The following is an 18,729-nucleotide window of genomic DNA, read 5'->3' as shown; positions in this document are numbered from 1 at the left end:
GGTTGACAGCTGTCTGGGAGACCAGTCAAGGTTGACAGCTGTCTGGGAGACCAGTCAAGATTGACAGCTGTCTGGGAGACCAGTCAAGGTTGACAGCTGTCTGGGAGACCAGTCAAGGTTGACAGCTGTCTGGGAGACCAGTCAAGGTTGACAGCTGTCTGGGAGACCAGTCAAGGTTGACAGCTGTCTGGGAGACCAGTCAAGATTGACAGCTGTCTGGGAGACCAGTCAAGGTTGACAGCTGTCTGGGAGACCAGTCAAGGTTGACAGCTGTCTGGGAGAACAGTCAAGGTTGACAGCTGTCTGGGAGACCAGTCAAGGTTGACAGCTGTCTGGGAGAACAGTCAAGGTTGACAGCTGTCTGGGAGACCAGTCAAGGTTGACAGCTGTCTGGGAGAACAGTCAAGGTTGAAAGCTGTCTGGGAGACCAGTCAAGGTTGACAGCTGTCTGGGAGACCAGTCAAGGTTGACAGCTGTCTGGGAGACCAGTCAAGGTTGACAGCTGTCTGGGAGAACAGTCAAGGCTGACAGCTGTCTGGGAGACCAGTCAAGGTTGACAGCTGTCTGGGAGACCAGTCAAGGTTGACAGCTGTCTGGGAGACCAGTCAAGATTGACAGCTGTCTGGGAGACCAGTCAAGGTTGACAGCTGTCTGGGAGACCAGTCAAGGTTGACAGCTGTCTGGGAGAACAGTCAAGGTTGACAGCTGTCTGGAAGAACAGTCAAGGTTGACAGCTGTCTGGGAGACCAGTCAAGGTTGACAGCTGTCTGGGAGAACAGTCAAGGTTGACAGCTGTTTGGGAGAACAGTCAAGGTTGACAGCTGTCTGGGAGACCAGTCAAGGTTGACAGCTGTCTGGGAGACCAGTCAAGGTTGACAGCTGTCTGGGAGAATAGTCAAGGCTGACAGCTGTCTGGGAGAACAGTCAAGGTTGACAGCTGTCTGGGAGAACAGTCAAGGTTGACAGCTGTCTGGGAGACCAGTCAAGGTTGACAGCTGTCTGGGAGAACAGTCAAGGTTGACAGCTGTCTGGGAGAACAGTCAAGGCTGACAGCTGTCTGGGAGACCAGTCAAGGTTGACAGCTGTCTGGGAGACCAGTCAAGGTTGACAGCTGTCTGGGAGAACAGTCAAGGTTGACAGCTGTCTGGGAGACCAGTCAAGGTTGACAGCTGTCTGGGAGAACAGTCAAGGTTGACAGCTGTCTGGGAGACCAGTCAAGGTTGACAGCTGTCTGGGAGAACAGTCAAGGTTGACAGCTGTCTGGGAGACCAGTCAAGGTTGACAGCTGTCTGGGAGAACAGTCAAGGTTGACAGCTGTCTGGGAGACCAGTCAAGGTTGACAGCTGTCTGGGAGACCAGTCAAGGTTGACAGCTGTCTGGGAGAACAGTCAAGGCTGACAGCTGTCTGGGAGACCAGTCAAGGTTGACAGCTGTCTGGGAGAACAGTCAAGGTTGACAGCTGTCTGGGAGACCAGTCAAGGTTGACAGCTGTCTGGGAGAACAGTCAAGGTTGACAGCTGTCTGGGAGAACAGTCAAGGTTGACAGCTGTCTGGGAGACCAGTCAAGATTGACAGCTGTCTGGGAGAACAGTCAAGGTTGACAGCTGTCTGGGAAACCAGTCAAGGTTGACAGCTGTCTGGGAGACCAGTCAAGGTTGACAGCTGTCTGGGAGAACAGTCAAGGTTGACAGCTGTCTGGGAGAACAGTCAAGGTTGACAGCTGTCTGGGAGACCAGTCAAGGTTGACAGCTGCATCAACATTGTGACGGAGGAGAAAAAGGAGTAATTATACATGTAAACACTGTTATTATTATTATTATTATTATTATTATTATTATTATTATTATTATTATTATCATTATTATTATTATTATTATTATTATTATTATTATTATTATTATTATTATTATTATCTTTGTTGTTTATTATTATTATTTTTAATTTCTATTATTATCTTAGAATTTTATTATTATATTTAAGGAGAAATGCTAAACCCGTAAGGGTTTGTAACGTAATCGCTTCTTATTAGATCATAAGTGCAGACGCAGGGCGTAGCAAGCGTTTCTTGTGTCGACAGTGAGACAAGACTCCACCGATATCCCTTCCTTTTATCTTAATTAAGCGGATATTAGGCACATCGTCTGTATGTGACTAGTTGATGATCCTGGTCGGACCGAAACGTCGTCATGAGTTTCTCTCTCCTGCATGCTGGTTGTGTACACACGGAGGCCTGCTCATGAGCCAGGCCGCGGGGGCGTTGACCCCCAGAAATACCTTCCAGGTATACATCAGCTCATAATTTAAGCACTGCTAGATGACAGAAAATGGATAAAAACTCTAACAATTTCTTTATAATAATCTAGAGGAGAAAAAATATGAACACTGGAGTTATTGATATCTCTTCGGCAATGAATTATCTCTGGTAATTTTGCCGGATTTAAAATACATTGCATTACGTTCGTAAATTATTAAATTATCAGGTTACATAACATGAATGATCTACCTCATTATGTACTCTCTTCAAGATCCTGTGTTCACTACAAGTGAATGTTGCTAAGTCCGCAACAATGGACAGTTTTCTAATGGTTATAATTGTAGCCATAATTTTTAAAGGGGTGGACTGGTAAGCCAGTGGAAGGTCTCGGGCAGATGACCAAAACCTCCAACTGTGGGTTATCTCATGACTTATACTCACTTCAGGAAACTTTTGTCCTGTGTTCTGACAAACCTAACCTAGACTAACCTAACCTAACCTAACCTAACCTAACCTAACCTAACCTAACCTAACCTAACCTAACCTAACCTAACCTAACCTAACCTAAACTAACCTAACCTAACCTAACCTAACCTAAACTAACCTAACCTAAACTAACCTAAACTAACCTAACCTAACCTAACCTAACCTAACCTAACCTAACCTAAACTAACCTAACCTAACCTAACCTAAACTAACCTAACCTAAACTAACCTAACCTAAACTAACCTAAACTAACCTAACCTAAACTAACCTAAACTAACCTAAACTAACCTAAACTAACCTAAACTAACCTAACCTAACCTAAACTAACCTAACCTAAACTAACCTAAACTAACCTAACCTAAACTAACCTAAACTAACCTAAACTAACCTAACCTAACCTAACCTAACCTAACCTAAACTAACCTAACCTAAACTAACCTAAACTAACCTAACCTAAACTAACCTAACCTAACCTAAACTAACCTAACCTAAACTAACCTAAACTAACCTAACCTAAACTAACCTAAACTAACCTAAACTAACCTAACCTAACCTAACCTAAACTAACCTAAACTAACCTAAACTAACCTAACCTAACCTAACCTAACCTAACCTAAACTAACCTAAACTAACCTAACCTAAACTAACCTAAACTAACCTAAACTAACCTAACCTAACCTAAACTAACCTAACCTAAACTAACCTAAACTAACCTAACCTAAACTAACCTAAACTAACCTAACCTAAACTAACCTAAACTAACCTAAACTAACCTAACCTAACCTAAACTAACCTAACCTAAACTAACCTAAACTAACCTAACCTAACCTAACCTAACCTAACCTAAACTAACCTAACCTAAACTAACCTAAACTAAACTAACCTAAACTAACCTAACCTAACCTAAACTAACCTAAACTAACCTAACCTAAACTAACCTAAACTAACCTAAACTAACCTAACCTAACCTAACCTAACCTAACCTAAACTAACCTAAACTAACCTAAACTAACCTAAACTAATGGACAGCATCAGAAAACAGTTTCAGTAATAGTTACATCAGTTTGTGTCAGTTTTTTTTTTTTTTTGTAATCCCAAGTATAGCCAACACCATGGGGAAAATAAAAGTACAGAAATCTTAATAGTATATATACAAATTGCACGTCCAACATCGAACATTAATGTTAGCTGAAAACCAACAATAAATGACAAGTCCAGAAACTCGTAAGTTCAGAATTTATGGTTGAGTAAAATGATGACGTTCAAACTCTGCGGTAAGACGATGTCTTGTAATCACCTTTGAAAATATTCCACTTATGTCGACAAGGGCCGTCAGAGGCTGTGCTGACGACAATGATAATAAAGGTTTAGCAAATTCAATAGAGACGGACAGTGTAATAACCTATGTGATATGTCAAGATATCTTATTAATGAAAATATGACACCAGATATATTAAGCAAATTTCCTATAGATATTAATCCAGATGTCTTCCTGTAAACCCTTTTCAAGCCTGATTCCTAGGCCTTTCATGTATCCATATGGTCTTGCACTACCGTCCACAAGATGTATATGGGGTGCACAATAAACCAGCCGCTTTGGGGGCAAAAATCTAATCTAAATCTACCATCTATGCATAGAAACTAACTCTTTAGAAACAGTGAGACAAAACTCACTGGCCACAGGTATGTGCACACAAGACTAATCAGAACCCAGTAGAAAGAAGGATGTAGAGAATGTGTGTGTATTTAGTAAACTGTTCTGGATGCTGGAAAGACAGAGCTCCTCATAGCATCAAAATCTTTGTCACAAAATGATTCTCGTGTCTGTAAAACCATAAAATGTGTAGAGTGTACCTTTATGGCATTGACCTTGTTAGTTGAGCAAGGAACGTCTGCTTCAGACTCTCAGGGTCAACTTAATGTGTGTGTGTGTGTGTTCAGGCAAAAGAAAGAGCACATTTGGCAGGCGACACAGCATGAGAGATTTGCTTATCATGATGATTCAGGGATCTCCACGTCGGGGAATCTATTATATAAATGGCTGGTGCTACAAACACACGTTTTCTAACAAGCTAAAAATTATGTTCGGTGATGGTGAAGATACGTGATAAAAAAGGACGCGCATTCCTGAGGATTTTATATAATACCAGAAAACAATCCAATACTTAAAATGGCAGTCTTAATTTTTAAACTTATTAAAAAAGTAAGATTTTCTTATTTCATTTTCATAAAAGTCTTAGGCACTAATTATTTTATATTTTAAACTGAATATGTATCAGTAGGTTGATTTTCCATCCACGATCGATACCATGCCTCTCCCTTCTAGGGTAGGGTAGGTGCCTGAGCCCGAGCCTTTAGCTCATAAGACTGTCATTCCCATTAGCCCCCTTGAGGTGGGGATGGCAGACCAGAGAGGCCTAGCTTGTGGCTAGGCCTGGGGACAGTTGGTCCCAAAGATGAGGAGGTACTTGTGCCTCCTCCCATGGGAGACTTAAGTCTCAGACACTCCCTAAAGAGGGAGCCAAGGCCGGGCCACCACTTGGACAAGGCCCGGGCCGGGAGAATACCGGCTAATCTTTACTTAACTTAACTTTCCATCCACGAGGAAGAAAAAAAAAGCTTATGAGGAAAGGAGACGTAAAGAAGTGGAAGAAAGAGGACAGGAAGTGTAAAGTGTTTCTTCTCAACAAGGAGAGTTTATCATCATTATACATGCCATACCCAGTGGCGGCTCGTGACGCCAGTAATACCTACAGTATCATACCACGTCAAGCTTCTATTTTTAATATTTTTTTTATCTCGTTTCAACAAAAAACTTAAAAATTCGCTTATAAATACTTTGAAAACAACATACAACAGATTTTTCCTGTAATATATTTGTCAGTTGCAAATTATTTTAGCGTAAGATTGATGAAGTCATACGTCTGGTAGTGAGCATCTGGGGGGACTGCAGCTCCGCAGCTCCTATGGACGAGCCGCCACTGGCCCATACCCATCCTGTGGGCTTTTGCAACAAGCAGATAGAGGGGTGACAGAGCCCTCAGTAGCCCTGGGCCTCAGTAGCAGCTCGTCACACTGGAGGTTTATTTACAAAAGTTCTTTTGGTAAATTAAAAAAAATGCATTGTTATATTTTTGTGCAATTTTTCATTTCGTGTTTTCCATGTCTTAAATAAAGTGCTTGTCCACTTGATCAAGGGATACAAGTGTGATATAGGACTACGACCAAAAATATGAAAAAAATTGTATTTACAGTGCTGTCTAACAGAGTCGCAGACAAGAGAATATCTGTGTGAAGCGTGAGATGAAGTTTAAATTGATAAAAGTTCTGTATAACATTCACATTATTATCGCTGCACGAAAAATGAAAAAGTGAAAATGAAACAGAAAATAAGACAAGTACTCTGGTTTAAAAAGACGCGTGAGCAAACACTAGGACATATCCATTGGAAAACGTTTCGGTCCTGGGACCTTGATCACTACTAACCAAGGTCTCAGGACCGAAACGTCTTAGTATTTGCTCATGTGTCTATTTAAGCCAATTTGTCGGTAACAATTACCACAAGTACTCGGTATTTCGGCCTCACACCCAAGTCCTCTTCATCAGATTTCAACACTCTCTCACCATCCTGTTTCATTTTAGTCGTGTGGATTGCTGTATTGCATCAGCCTGCGATTATCGCACTTACTGCATTTGGATGAATACGCGCAAAGTCACCATTAATGCTGACGATAGTTTTTTTTTTACATTCCCTCAGACACCAACCGAGATATCATTAGCGACGACCTGGTCTGCGTCTTCCACAAACAGTCCTGTAACTTCGGCTTCGCGACGCACCTCTTCGGCTCCGAACTGAAGGCACTCTTCTCTCAGGACCCCGTCCCGCGAGGGGTGTCATTCCGCATAAGTCCCACCTCACACACGGACCTGTGAGTACGCACAGAATGCAAATAATTTATACCTTTTCTGCAGTATACAGGTAATGCAGTTTATATGTAATAAAATATTGGGAGGCACAAGAGAAAGGCCTTCTGTACCCCGTAGTGTATCATATACCCGTATTAAGCTTGTTAGAATTGTGATTATTTTGTAGTTTAACGTTTAACACTTGTATGATTTCATTCAGGAGATTAAGGTATAATTAAAATAATGATGTTACGTTTGTGGGCAGTTTAGGATCCACAAACGATACTTTATATATATATATATATATATATATATATATATATATATATATATATATATATATATATATATATATATATATATATATATATATATATATATATATTGTAACCACAAACGAGTAGTATTTAATCAATAACAACACTGCGACTAGCCATTAGAAAGGTGGGTATAGATATATTGACTCATATTAACAAACATCTTCCTACTTATCATCCAGCTTCTTTTTCTCTCTCTCCTTGAAGACAAAACGGAGACGAGCCGGTGTCGACGCTGACTCAGGACTTTCACACTCGGCTGGACAACTTGTTACGGACCCTGGTACATGCTAAGCCTCACTTTATCCGCTGCCTCCGCTCAAACTGCTCAGAGAAGCCGGCCTTGTTCGACCGAGCCACGGTCATTAAGCAGATCCGAGCGCTTCAGGTAAGTCAAGTTGAAATTGAACTGAAAGACCTCAGAACATAAGTGACATCCTTACATGCACGAACCTATACACTAACCAAACTTGATATAGCCTAGTTCTTTATATCTAATTAAAACGTTTTTTATTTAAATTTCAACACCTTTCAGTAACATAACTTCTCACCTGCACTGGTAAAAAATTTTGGCGGTCTTATTATTAAGATAAACCTTCGTCACGAAAAAAATCTCAAATATTTCATACGAACTATATTTTTCATTAAAAATCCGAATTGTAAATAGTTGAAAAACTACTCTTGGGAATAATAATAATTATTATTATTCGTAATAGTAATAGTAGTATATTGTTATATTTATGAAGTGTTAAATTGGTATTGGTAATCAGTGGAAGGACTAGTGGAGGATCGATACCATGTTCACTGTACCTCAGGACATTGTTCAGCGATCCATAAAAAGTCGTCGTGTCAGAAAAAAGTTGACAGTGTTTGTTCTGGTTGTCCCTCATAGGTGCTGGAGACGGTCAACTTGATGGCTGGAGGTTACCCTCATCGCATGCGCTTTAAGACCTTCAACATGCGCTACCGGTTGCTGGTGCCCTTCAAGAAACTGAGGCGAGTGGAGGACAAGACTGTGGACGACTGTAAGCTCATCCTCGAGTACTTTGTGAGATCACTGGAGGACATAAACAAGTCCTCCACAGTGGCCATCCAGTGGGCTCTTGGGAAGCGACATATATTTCTCAGGTAAACAAAAGGACCCTTTGCCTATTTCAGCTATTTTTCTTACTGTTTTATTTAAGTGATCATAAGGCCAGTAAGAGTGGGGAGAGGATTAATCTGTGGTAGAGAGATAAAAGAAGAAAAAAGAATTGGGGATATACAGTACAGGATAAATGATAAAAACTAATCTCTTCAGCAAATTGGTGTTTCCATCTCATTTTTTTTTTTTTTTTTAGATACATGACGACGAGAGAAAACCATTAACTGATTACTGTTATTTTTCAACTTAACCAGAAAATCTCCAAAACGAAATGAGATTTCACAGTTTATTAAGCATAATGGATTTTGTAAGCAATATATCTTGTAGTGAACACTAGTATCAATACTTGTACGTTGATAAATGAGAGACGTGTGCAACATTTAGGTCTCTCTATTCGGGAAACGTTTCGCCAGCCAGTGGCTTCTTCAGTCCGAAGCAGAGGAGGGTGGAAGATGAAGACGAGTTTGAGGTAATCAGTCCCTCAGCCTGGAGTCGGTGTCTTCAGTCCATCAACCTCCATAAAAGTGCAGCTATATTCGTGGAGATTAAGCTTAATACTGATGAGAGATGAGGTGGAGTAGTGGCAGGCGGAGTCAGTCACCACTGGACAAAACTCACTTCACTGGACTGAAGAAGCTACTGGTGGGCGAAACGTTGCCACAATAAAGATACCCAAGTGTTTCACAAGCATCTCATTTATTAATTTGTTGATTTTCTAAACTATTTGTTCATTTCGCTTCCATGGTACTGGTAATTGTACGTCTGCATGGTACTGGTACATGTACGTCTGCATGGTACTGGTACTTGTACGTCTCCATGGTACTGGTACTTGTACGTCTGCATGGTACTGGTACTTGTACGTCTCCATGGTACTGGTACTTGTACGTCTCCATGGTACCGGTACTTGTACGTCTCCATGGTACCGGTACTTGTACGTCTCCATGGTACTGGTACTTGTACGTCTCCATGGTACTGGTACTCGTACGTCTCCATGGTACTGGTACTTGTACGTCTCCATGGTACTGGTACTTGTACGTCTCCATGGTACTGGTACTTGTACGTCTCCATGGTACTGGTACTTGTACGTCTGCATGGTACTGGTACTTGTATGTCTGCATGGTACTGGTACTTGTACGTCTGCATGGTACTGGTACTTGTACGTCTCCATAGTACCGGTACTTGTACGTCTCCATGGTACTGGTACGTGTACGTCTCCATGGTACCGGTACTTGTACGTCTCCATGGTACTGGTACTTGTACGTCTCCATGGTACTGGTACTTGTACGTCCCCATGGTACTGGTACTTGTACGTCTCCATGGTACTGGTACTTGTACGTCTCCATGGTACTGGTACTTGTACGTCTCCATGGTACCGGTACTTGTACGTCTGCATGGTACTGGTAATTGTACGTCTGCATGGTACTGGTACTTGTACGTCTGCATGGTACTGGTACTTGTACGTCTGCATGGTACTGGTACTTGTACGTCTCCATGGTACCGGTACTTGTACGTCTCCATGGTACTGGTACTTGTACGTCTGCATGGTACCGGTACTTGTACGTCTCCATGGTACCGGTACTTGTACGTCTCCATGATACTGGTACTTGTACGTCTCCATGGTACTGGTACTTGTACGTCTCCATGGTACCGGTACTTGTACGTCTCCATGGCACTGGTAATTGTACGTCTCCATGGTACTGGTACTTGTACGTCTCCATGGTACTGGTACTTGTACGTCTGCATGGTACTGGTACTTGTACGTCTCCATGGTACTGGTACTTGTACGTCTGCATGGTAATGGTACTTGCACGTCTGCATGGTACTGGTAATTGTACGTCTCCATGGTACCGGTACTTGTACGTCTCCATGGTACTGGTACTTGTACGTCTGCATGGTACTGGTACTTGTACGTCTCCATGGTACTGGTACTTGTACGTCTCCATGGTACCGGTACTTGTACGTCTCCATGGTATTGGTACTTGTACGTCTGCATGGTACTGGTACTTGTACGTCTCCATGGTGTTGGTACTTGTATGTCTGCAGAGTACTGGTACTTGTACGTCTCCATGGCACCGGTACTTGTACGTCTCCGTGGTACTGGTACTTGTACGTCTCCATGGTACTGGTACTTGTACGTCTGCATGGTACCGGTACTTGTACGTGTCCATGGTACTGGTACTTGTACGTCTGCATGGTACTGGTACTTGTACGTCTCCATGGTACCGGTACTTGTACGTCTCCATGGTACTGGTACTTGCACGTCTGCATGGTACTGGTACTTGTACGTCTGCATGGTACTGTTACTTGTACGTATCCATGGTACTGGTACTTGTACGTCTCCATGGTACTGGTACTTGTACGTCTCCATGGTACTGGTACTTGTACGTCTCCATGGTACTGGTACTTGTACGTCTCCATGGTACTGGTACTTGCACGTCTGCATGGTACTGGTACTTGTACGTCTGCATGGTACTGTTACTTGTACGTCTCCATGGTACTGGTACTTGTACGTCTCCATGGTACTGGTACGTCTCCATGGTACTGGTACTTGTACGTCTGCATGGTACTGTTACTTGTACGTCTCCATGGTACTGGTACTTATACGTCTCCATGGTACTGGTACTTGTACGTCTCCATGGTGTTGGTACTTGTACGTCTGCATGGTACTGGGATAAAGGTTCAAGAGCTGGAGCATGATTCGTCCTTGACGTAATCTGATATTTCTTTTAAATTATTTCAAATTTAAGAAACTTTACACTTTACGTTTAAACTGAAACAACAAATAAACTTACATCTTGGAGGAAGCGATTCTTGACGTATCAGGTTTGAGCAGCCATTCAAGAATACTCTTAATAATATATATATATATATACATGTACAGTGTAAATATAGGGATTAGCAGTGATATGTACAATGTTACTGAGAGAGAATGCAATACGCCCACTTTTTCGTGGACAGCGAGGGAGCGAGACAACAGCTGGAGATGCTGAGGATAGAGATGAGACAGCGAGCCGCGACGCTCCTGCAGGCGGTGTGGCGAGGCTGGCACTTCAGACGCAGGTGGCCCACACTCAAGAGGAACCTGGAGCTGAGAGCTCGCTCACGTACCGTCCGCCCACGCCCGCAACCCATCGCCGGCACGCCCCCGCCAGACGTCATGGACCGCTGTGACCAGAAGACCATCCAACAGACCTGTTCGCTGTTTGGTCTGGACCTGGTAATTGAGACCTAGTTTACAAATGTTTACTGAGGTATATCATCACCCCTATTTTGCTACTGTTGCTCCACTATATGTTCTGTTATTAGTATTATTAGTTTACCTGGAGTTTACCTGGAGAGAGTTCCGGGGGTCAACGCCCCCGCGGCCCGGTCTGTGACCAGGCCTACTACTACTACTAGTAGTAATTATATAAACCCAGGAGCAGGAGGTTCTGTACAGTTGCTCAGTTAGTAGGACCTATACCGGTGCTCGGTTAGTAGGAACCGTACCGGTGCTCGGTCAGTAGGACCTGTACCGGTGCTCGGTTAGTAGGAACCGTACCGGTGCTCGGTCAGTAGGACCTGTACCGGTGCTCGGTTAGTAGGAACCGTACCTGTGCTCGGTCAGTAGGACCTGTACCGGTGCTCGGTTAGTAGGAACCGTACCTGTGCTCGGTCAGTAGGACCTGTACCGGTGCTCGGTTAGTAGGAACCGTACCGGTGCTCGGTCTGTAGGACCTGTACCGGTGCTCGGTTAGTAGGAACCGTACCGGTGCTCAGTTAGTAGGACCTGTACCGGTGCTCGGTTAGTAGGAACCGTACCGGTGCTCAGTCAGTAGGACCTGTACCGGTGCTCGGTTAGTAGGAACCGTACCGGTGCTTGGTTAGTAGGAACTGTACCGGTGCTCGGTTAGTAGGAACCGTACCGGTGCTCGGTCAGTAGGAACCGTACCGGTGCTCGGTTAGTAGGAACCGTACCGGTGCTCAGTTAGTAGGACCTGTACCGGTGCTCGGTTAGTAGGAACAGTACCGGTGCTCAGTCAGTAGGACCTGTACCGGTGCTCGGTTAGTAGGAACCGTACCGGTGCTCGGTCAGTAGGAACTGTACCGGTGCTCGGTTAGTAGGAACCGTACCGGTGCTCGGTCAGTAGGAACCGTACCGGTGCTCGGTTAGTAGGAACCGTACCGGTGCTCAGTTAGTAGGGCCTGTACCGGTGCTCGGTTAGTAGGAACCGTACCGGTGCTCAGTCAGTAGGACCTGTACCGGTGCTCGGTTAGTAGGAACCGTACCGGTGCTCGGTCAGTAGGAACTGTACCGGTGCTCGGTTAGTAGGAACCGTACCGGTGCTCGGTCAGTAGGAACCGTACCGGTGCTCGGTCAGTAGGAACCGTACCGGTGCTCTGTTAGTAGGAACCGTACCGGTGCTCGGTTAGTAGGAACCGTACCGGTGCTCGGTCAGTAGGAACCGTACCGGTGCTCGGTTAGTAGGAACCGTACCGGTGCTCGGTTAGTAGGAACCGTACCAGTGCTCGGTCAGTAGGAACCGTACCGGTGCTCGGTTAGTAGGAACCGTACCGGTGCTCGGTCAGTAGGAACTGTACCGGTGCTCGGTCAGTAGGAACCGTACCTGTGCTCGGTCAGTAGGACCTGTACCGGTGCTCGGTTAGTAGGAGCCGTACCGGTGCTCGGTCAGTAGGAACTGTACCGGTGCTCGGTTAGTAGGAACCGTACCGGTGCTCGGTTAGTAGGACCTGTACCGGTGCTCGGTTAGTAGGAACCGTACCGGTGCTCGGTCAGTAGGAACCGTACCGGTGCTCGGTTAGTAGGAACCGTACCGGTGCTCGGTTAGTAGGACCTGTACCGGTGCTCGGTTAATAATACTACTAAAAGTAGAATTTTACCTTTGCCTTGGAGGAGCGTCCGCCACCGGTGCCGCCCAGTAGATCCTACACCATCAGCGGCAACCACAAGATGGGGTACCCTCAGACGCGACTTATGAAGAGGAACTTTCCTGGTGAGTACACACTACATTCCCCTTCAGACACGACTTATGAAGAGGTGAGTACACACTACCTTACCCCTCCCTCAGACACGACTTATGAAGAGGTGAGTACACACTACCTTACCCCTCCCTCAGACACGACTTATGAAGAGGTGAGTACACACTACCTTACCCCTCCCTCAGACACGATTTATGAAGAGGTGAGTACACACTACCTTACCCGCTCCCTCAGACACGACTTATGAAGAGGTGAGTACACACTACCTTACCCCCTCCCTCAGACACGACTTACGAAGAGGTGAGTACACACTACCTTACCCCCTCCCTCAGACACGACTTACGAAGAGGTGAGTACACACTACTTTACCCCCTCCCTCAGACACGACTTACGAAGAGGTGAGTACACACTACCTTACCCCTCCCTCAGACACGACTTATGAAGAGGTGAGTACACACTACCTTACCCCCTCCCTCAGACACGACTTATGAAGAGGTGAGTACACACTACCTTACCCCTCCCTCAGACACGACTTATGAAGAGGTGAGTACACACTACCTTACCCCCTCCCTCAGACACGACTGATGAAGAGGTGAGTACACACTACCTTACCCCCTCCCTCAGACACGACTGATGAAGAGGTGAGTACACATTACCTTACCCCCTCCCTCAGACACGACTTACGAAGAGGTGAGTACACACTACCTTACCCCTCCCTCAGACACGATTTATGAAGAGGTGAGTACACACTACCTTACCCCTCCCTCAGACACGACTGATGAAGAGGAACTTCCTGGTGAGTACACACCACCTTTCTCTTACCCCTTCGCTTCTTCTCCTCTTTGTTTCTTTTACTTTGTCACTAAAGTTACATTGTACAAAAAGAGGAAAGAATCATTGACCAGTAGATCTTTTCAAAGCTGTGTAACCCACTCGAGTTCACCGTTTTTTGTGACAATAATAATAATAATAATAATAATAATAATAATAATAATAATAATAATAATAATAATAATAATAATAATAATAATATAGAATTGTATACATTAGTAATGTTGAAATATTTTTCATGTTTTAAAGGACATAATGAAATTATCTCTTTAGTGATATTGACTAATAAACTGCCTGTAACGGGTCATTGTATAACTAAGACCAGTCAGGAAATACTTGTCCTGTTTCCGGACGAATAAAAACAACAACAGTCTATTTCAGAAATCATTTCACGGCCACCAGGCTCTCATTGTCTTTAGTTTGCGTTGTTCGTTGTGTGTAAAATCTTAATGTTGTATTGTCTACAGAGGAAGGAGGAAGCGAGATGGTGCTGCTGAAGGGAGAGTCGGTGGTGGTGGTGGGGGCGTCACCACGCCGAGGTCACCTGTTGGTTGAACATCAAGGTCACTCCTTCCATGTACCCTTCCAGTACATGGAACTCAAGCCTTCAGTACAGCCGGGAGTCAACATTTAAATGCCTGTATATTGGAATCGCCAGAAAATCAAGTTCCGCTTGAGCTTACGACGAGCTGGGAACTAGAGAACCTCCTTCTGAACTGCGTCTACGCGAGACTGAGGTCACACAAGTGTGTGTGTGTACTCCTCTTCGGAGTTTGTATTTACAAGTTGCAAGAGGCGAGAACTCGTATCTCAGAAAGTGCCATGAGTGGCGTGTAGCGCTTCGCACGCCTCAGACTGAGCCATGTGTGGCGTGTAGCACTCCTACGTGCACGGTGGATAACAGTACAGATCACATCCTAAAAACACTAGTGTGCCAAGTGAACTAATCCTTCTTTTCACACAAGACTAAGACGTACATAATACATGAATACTTAATTCATAGCGTGGTGGCTGGAGCCCCATTCTTATAGAATAATAGAAACAAAGAGGACACCCCCATTATTAACTACCTCTGTGGAGGGCACCAATCACCCTCTATGGAAAACACATTCTCCCCTTTATGGAGCAAACTCCCTTCTAATAGAGGACTTCTCCCTCCCTCTGCTGGAGGAAAATTCCTGCTCCTCTTGTGTCCTCTGCCACTCCATGTGCCTCTTATCAGCAGAGCTTAACTGAATAAGGATTTGTCTATGTACATATGTATTTTTATGTGCCAATATTGTTAGGTAATTGTATAAGTGTATTGATATACCTCGTTACTTATGTACGTCGTCGAATACCGTAAAGTAAATATGTTACTACATAATTAAAGATATAAGAGACAGTAACAATTGAAGATAAGGCATTTCGACCCCCTTTTAAGATAAGTCTGTTTGGTGCTACAAGCTCTTAGAACCCCTTTGTGTTGTGTGCTCTCTCTCTGGCTTGTAAATCTCTTTCCCCTCCCCAAGTCATTTTTTGTCTTCCCTCTTCCCTATCCCCCTTTCAATACCATTATCCCCTCTCCCCAACCAGTTCTATCCTTCCCCCCCCCACATACCCTTCCTTACCCACTCCTCGGTAATATCATCGAATTCACAGTATTATCCCCCTTGTGTTATCTCTGTATCAGACATAAATAACAACATTCTTGTCTGTCTGTACTTTCTAATCTGTGTCACTACGTCACCTTTGTAACCTCGTACCTTCACCTCTCCCATTTTGGTCATCCGTGTCAAAATTATTTTGAACACTGCAATACTTGTCGCCTTTGTTTCAGAGATCATCATCTCACTACACCCACTTTATTTTAGATCGTGTTCATCATCCGTCATCTCCTGAAACCTGCTTCTCTCCCAACCTTTCACTTTCCTTCCTTAGCTTCCTTATTCCATCCCAGCTTCCTGTTCCACTTCTTAGCTTCCTTATTCCATCCCAGCTTCCTGTTCCACTTCTTAGCTTCCTTATTCCATCCCAGCTTCCTGTTCCACTTCTTAGCTTCCTTATTCCATCCCAGCTTCCTGTTCCACTTCTTAGCTTCCTTATTCCATCCCAGCTTTCTGTTCCACTTCTTAGCTTCCTTGTTCCATCCCAGCTTTCTGTTCCACTTCTTAGCTTGCTTGTTCCATCCCAGCTTTCTGTTCCACTTCTTAGCTTCCTTGTTCCATCCCAGCTTTCTGTTTCACTTCTTAGCTTCCTTATTCCATCCCAGCTTCTTGTTCCATTTCTTAATTTCCTCGTTCCACCTCAGCTTTCTGTTCCACACCTTAGCTTCCCGTCCTCCACCCCAGATGCGTGAGAAGACATAAACACAGTTATACGGATTCTTTTTTGACGAATATCCTTTGCTGTGAGCGAAACCAACCCATAAACTTGACACCGCCCACTGACTGGGGGTAAAACGTCGCAGACAGAAGATATCCATATACGTGTGTGTGTGTGTGTGTGTGTGTGTGTGTGTGTGTGTGTGTGTGTGTGTGTGTGTGTGTGTGTGTGTGTGTGTGTGTGTGTGTGCCCTTTCATCGCGTCGATATCTCATACCACTTCCGTGACTTTCTTCCCATTTCCCGTTTCCTTGACTTCCCATTTCCCGTTTCCTTGTCTTCCCGTTTCCATGTCTTTCCATTTCCTTGTTTTCCCGTTTCCTTGCCTCCCCATTTCCCGTTGCCTTGTCTCCCCATTTCCCGTTGCCTTGTCTCCCCATTTCCCGTTTCCTTGTCTCCCCATTTCCCGTTTCCTTGCGTTCCCATTTACCATTTCTTTGTCTTCCCGTTTCCATGTCTTTCCGTTTCCTTGTCTTCCCTTTTCCCGTTTTCTTACCTGGTAAGATAAACTTCCCGAGTAGCGGATGTAACCCAGATGGGAAGTGCTCAAGATGTATATACCAGTGTAAATACTCCGCGGTACTGGGGATGTGGGTTCTTAGAACCCATGGCCTGTCATGGGTTCTGAACCCCCCTCCTCCCGTACCGTGGTTTGTTTACAATCGTGTCATTACGATTTCGTGAGTCAGTGTAAATAGTGTACGTTGTTAAGGGTCAATTCACTAATGCTCATCACACACACGTCGCCCGTACAAGGATTTTTTTCTCTTTGTAAGTTTTAGGAGTTGACAGCCTTAATGTCACTTACGTAGGAGCAGCACTCGCGTCAAGGTGCCCCTGAGGAATGCTAGGTGAGGCTAGGTGCCTGTAGTATATGCTAGGCGCATGTGACTGATTCTAGGTGTCTGTGGTGGATGCTAGGTGAGGATAGATGGCTGTAATGGATGCTAGGGACTTGTGACTGATTCTAGGTGCCTTTGGTGGATGCTAGGTGTCTGTGATGAATGCTAGGTGATACTGGGTAACTGTGATGTATGCTAGGTGCCTGTGATAGATATTAGATGATGCTGGGTGCCTGTGATAGATATTAGGTGGTGCTGGGTGCCTGTGATGAATGCAAGGTGATGCTGGTTGCCTGTGATGGATGGTAGGTGATGCTAGGTGTCTGTGATGGATGCTAGGTGATGCTGGGTGCCGGTGATCTATGCTAGGTGATGCTGGGTGCCTGTGATCGATGCTAGGTGATGCTGGGTGCCTGTGATCGATGCTAGGTGATGCTGGGTGCCTGTGATGGATGGTAGGTTTTGTGGTGGAGGCCAGGTCCTAGACCCCAATCCAAATGTGTTCTCAGTGCCTCTCAGGCACTGAGAGGCACTGAATGACTGGCATTGTTTGTGTCACTGGTTGAGTCATGTGCCAAAATATCGTTAGGAAAGTATCTCACGAACGTAAGTAATGGAAGATTTGTCTCTGTCCATATCATTCTTACTCAACGTTCCTTAATGCTTTTCTACCATCTTGCTCTGAAGTGTATGTGTGTGTGTGTGTGTGTGTGTGTGTGTGTGTGTGTGTGTGTGTGTGTGTGTGTGTGTGTGTGTGTGTGTGTGTGTGTGTGTGTGTATGTGTGTGTGTGTGAGACCAGCTTCAGGAGTAACTCATGTAAACTCTACTACTGTCCTAACATCATTTCAGTACAGACTGAAATGCTTAGTTTTTTCAGCAAACTTTGTCCTACACTTTTCGAAAAAAATATTTATTTTTATTTATTCTCTAACATTTCTTTGTGGATTAAAAGTAAAATTTAAAACATTATTCATTTACCACTGTTCAAATTCCAATAATAATAATAATTACAATTATTATTATTATTATGTGCAAATAATATATATATATATATATATATATGTGTGTGTGTGTGTGTGTGTGTGTCATGTTGTATAGGTAAAATTGGTCAATTAGCAAGAACTCATTTAAAATTAAGTCCTTTCTAAAATTTTCTCCTATACATTTAAAGATTTTTTTTTTAATTTATGTTAATGTAAAAATTAATAATTTTGTACCAAAAGAACCTTAGAAAACTTACCTAACCATATTATAAAAAGTGCATTTTAATTTAGCCTAATCCAACTAAATATATTTTAGATAAGTTTACGATACAGTGGAACCTCGGTTTTCGTATGCCCCAGTTTTCATAGGATTTGGTTATAGACGATTTGTTTCGTCAAAAAATTTTCCCAGTTTTCTTACATCCACTCGGTTTTCATAGAGTTGAAAATGGTCTGTACCAAATGCGGTCATGTGACTCGGCCACTTAGGTGCCCACACACAGTATCCCATGCATTCGTGACTCAGGCTGCCTTTGTTTCTCGTTGACTGAGCATCACCCCGCGCATTCATCCAAAACATTTCATAATAATCCATTGTTTTTTTTGCTTGTTTATTGAGTGC

General features: G+C 43.9%; 1 protein-coding gene across 5 annotated transcripts in view; it reads left to right on the top strand.

Annotated features, from left to right (window-relative positions):
• dachs (unconventional myosin-IXb-like dachs) overlaps positions 1-18,088 on the top strand; it is a 663,425-nt gene extending 645,337 nt beyond the window's left edge. For all 5 annotated transcript variants that reach the window (XM_070085317.1, XM_070085318.1, XM_070085319.1 and 2 more), the window contains 6 exons: positions 6,498-6,669; positions 7,171-7,351; positions 7,856-8,091; positions 11,066-11,324; positions 13,002-13,101; positions 14,386-18,088. In XM_070085317.1, coding sequence (XP_069941418.1) covers positions 6,498-6,669; positions 7,171-7,351; positions 7,856-8,091; positions 11,066-11,324; positions 13,002-13,101; positions 14,386-14,552 — 1,115 coding nt within the window. In that variant the 3' untranslated portion in view covers positions 14,553-18,088. The remainder of the gene's footprint in view (positions 1-6,497; positions 6,670-7,170; positions 7,352-7,855; positions 8,092-11,065; positions 11,325-13,001; positions 13,102-14,385) is intronic.
• The last annotated feature ends 641 nt before the right edge of the window (positions 18,089-18,729 follow it).

Source organism: Cherax quadricarinatus, chromosome 15 (genome assembly GCF_038502225.1).
Source record: "Cherax quadricarinatus isolate ZL_2023a chromosome 15, ASM3850222v1, whole genome shotgun sequence".
In the NCBI taxonomy this organism is placed as follows: Eukaryota; Metazoa; Arthropoda; class Malacostraca; order Decapoda; family Parastacidae; genus Cherax; species Cherax quadricarinatus.
The sequence above is the reverse complement of the archived record's forward strand: the minus strand, read 5'-3'. Positions and strand labels throughout refer to the sequence as shown.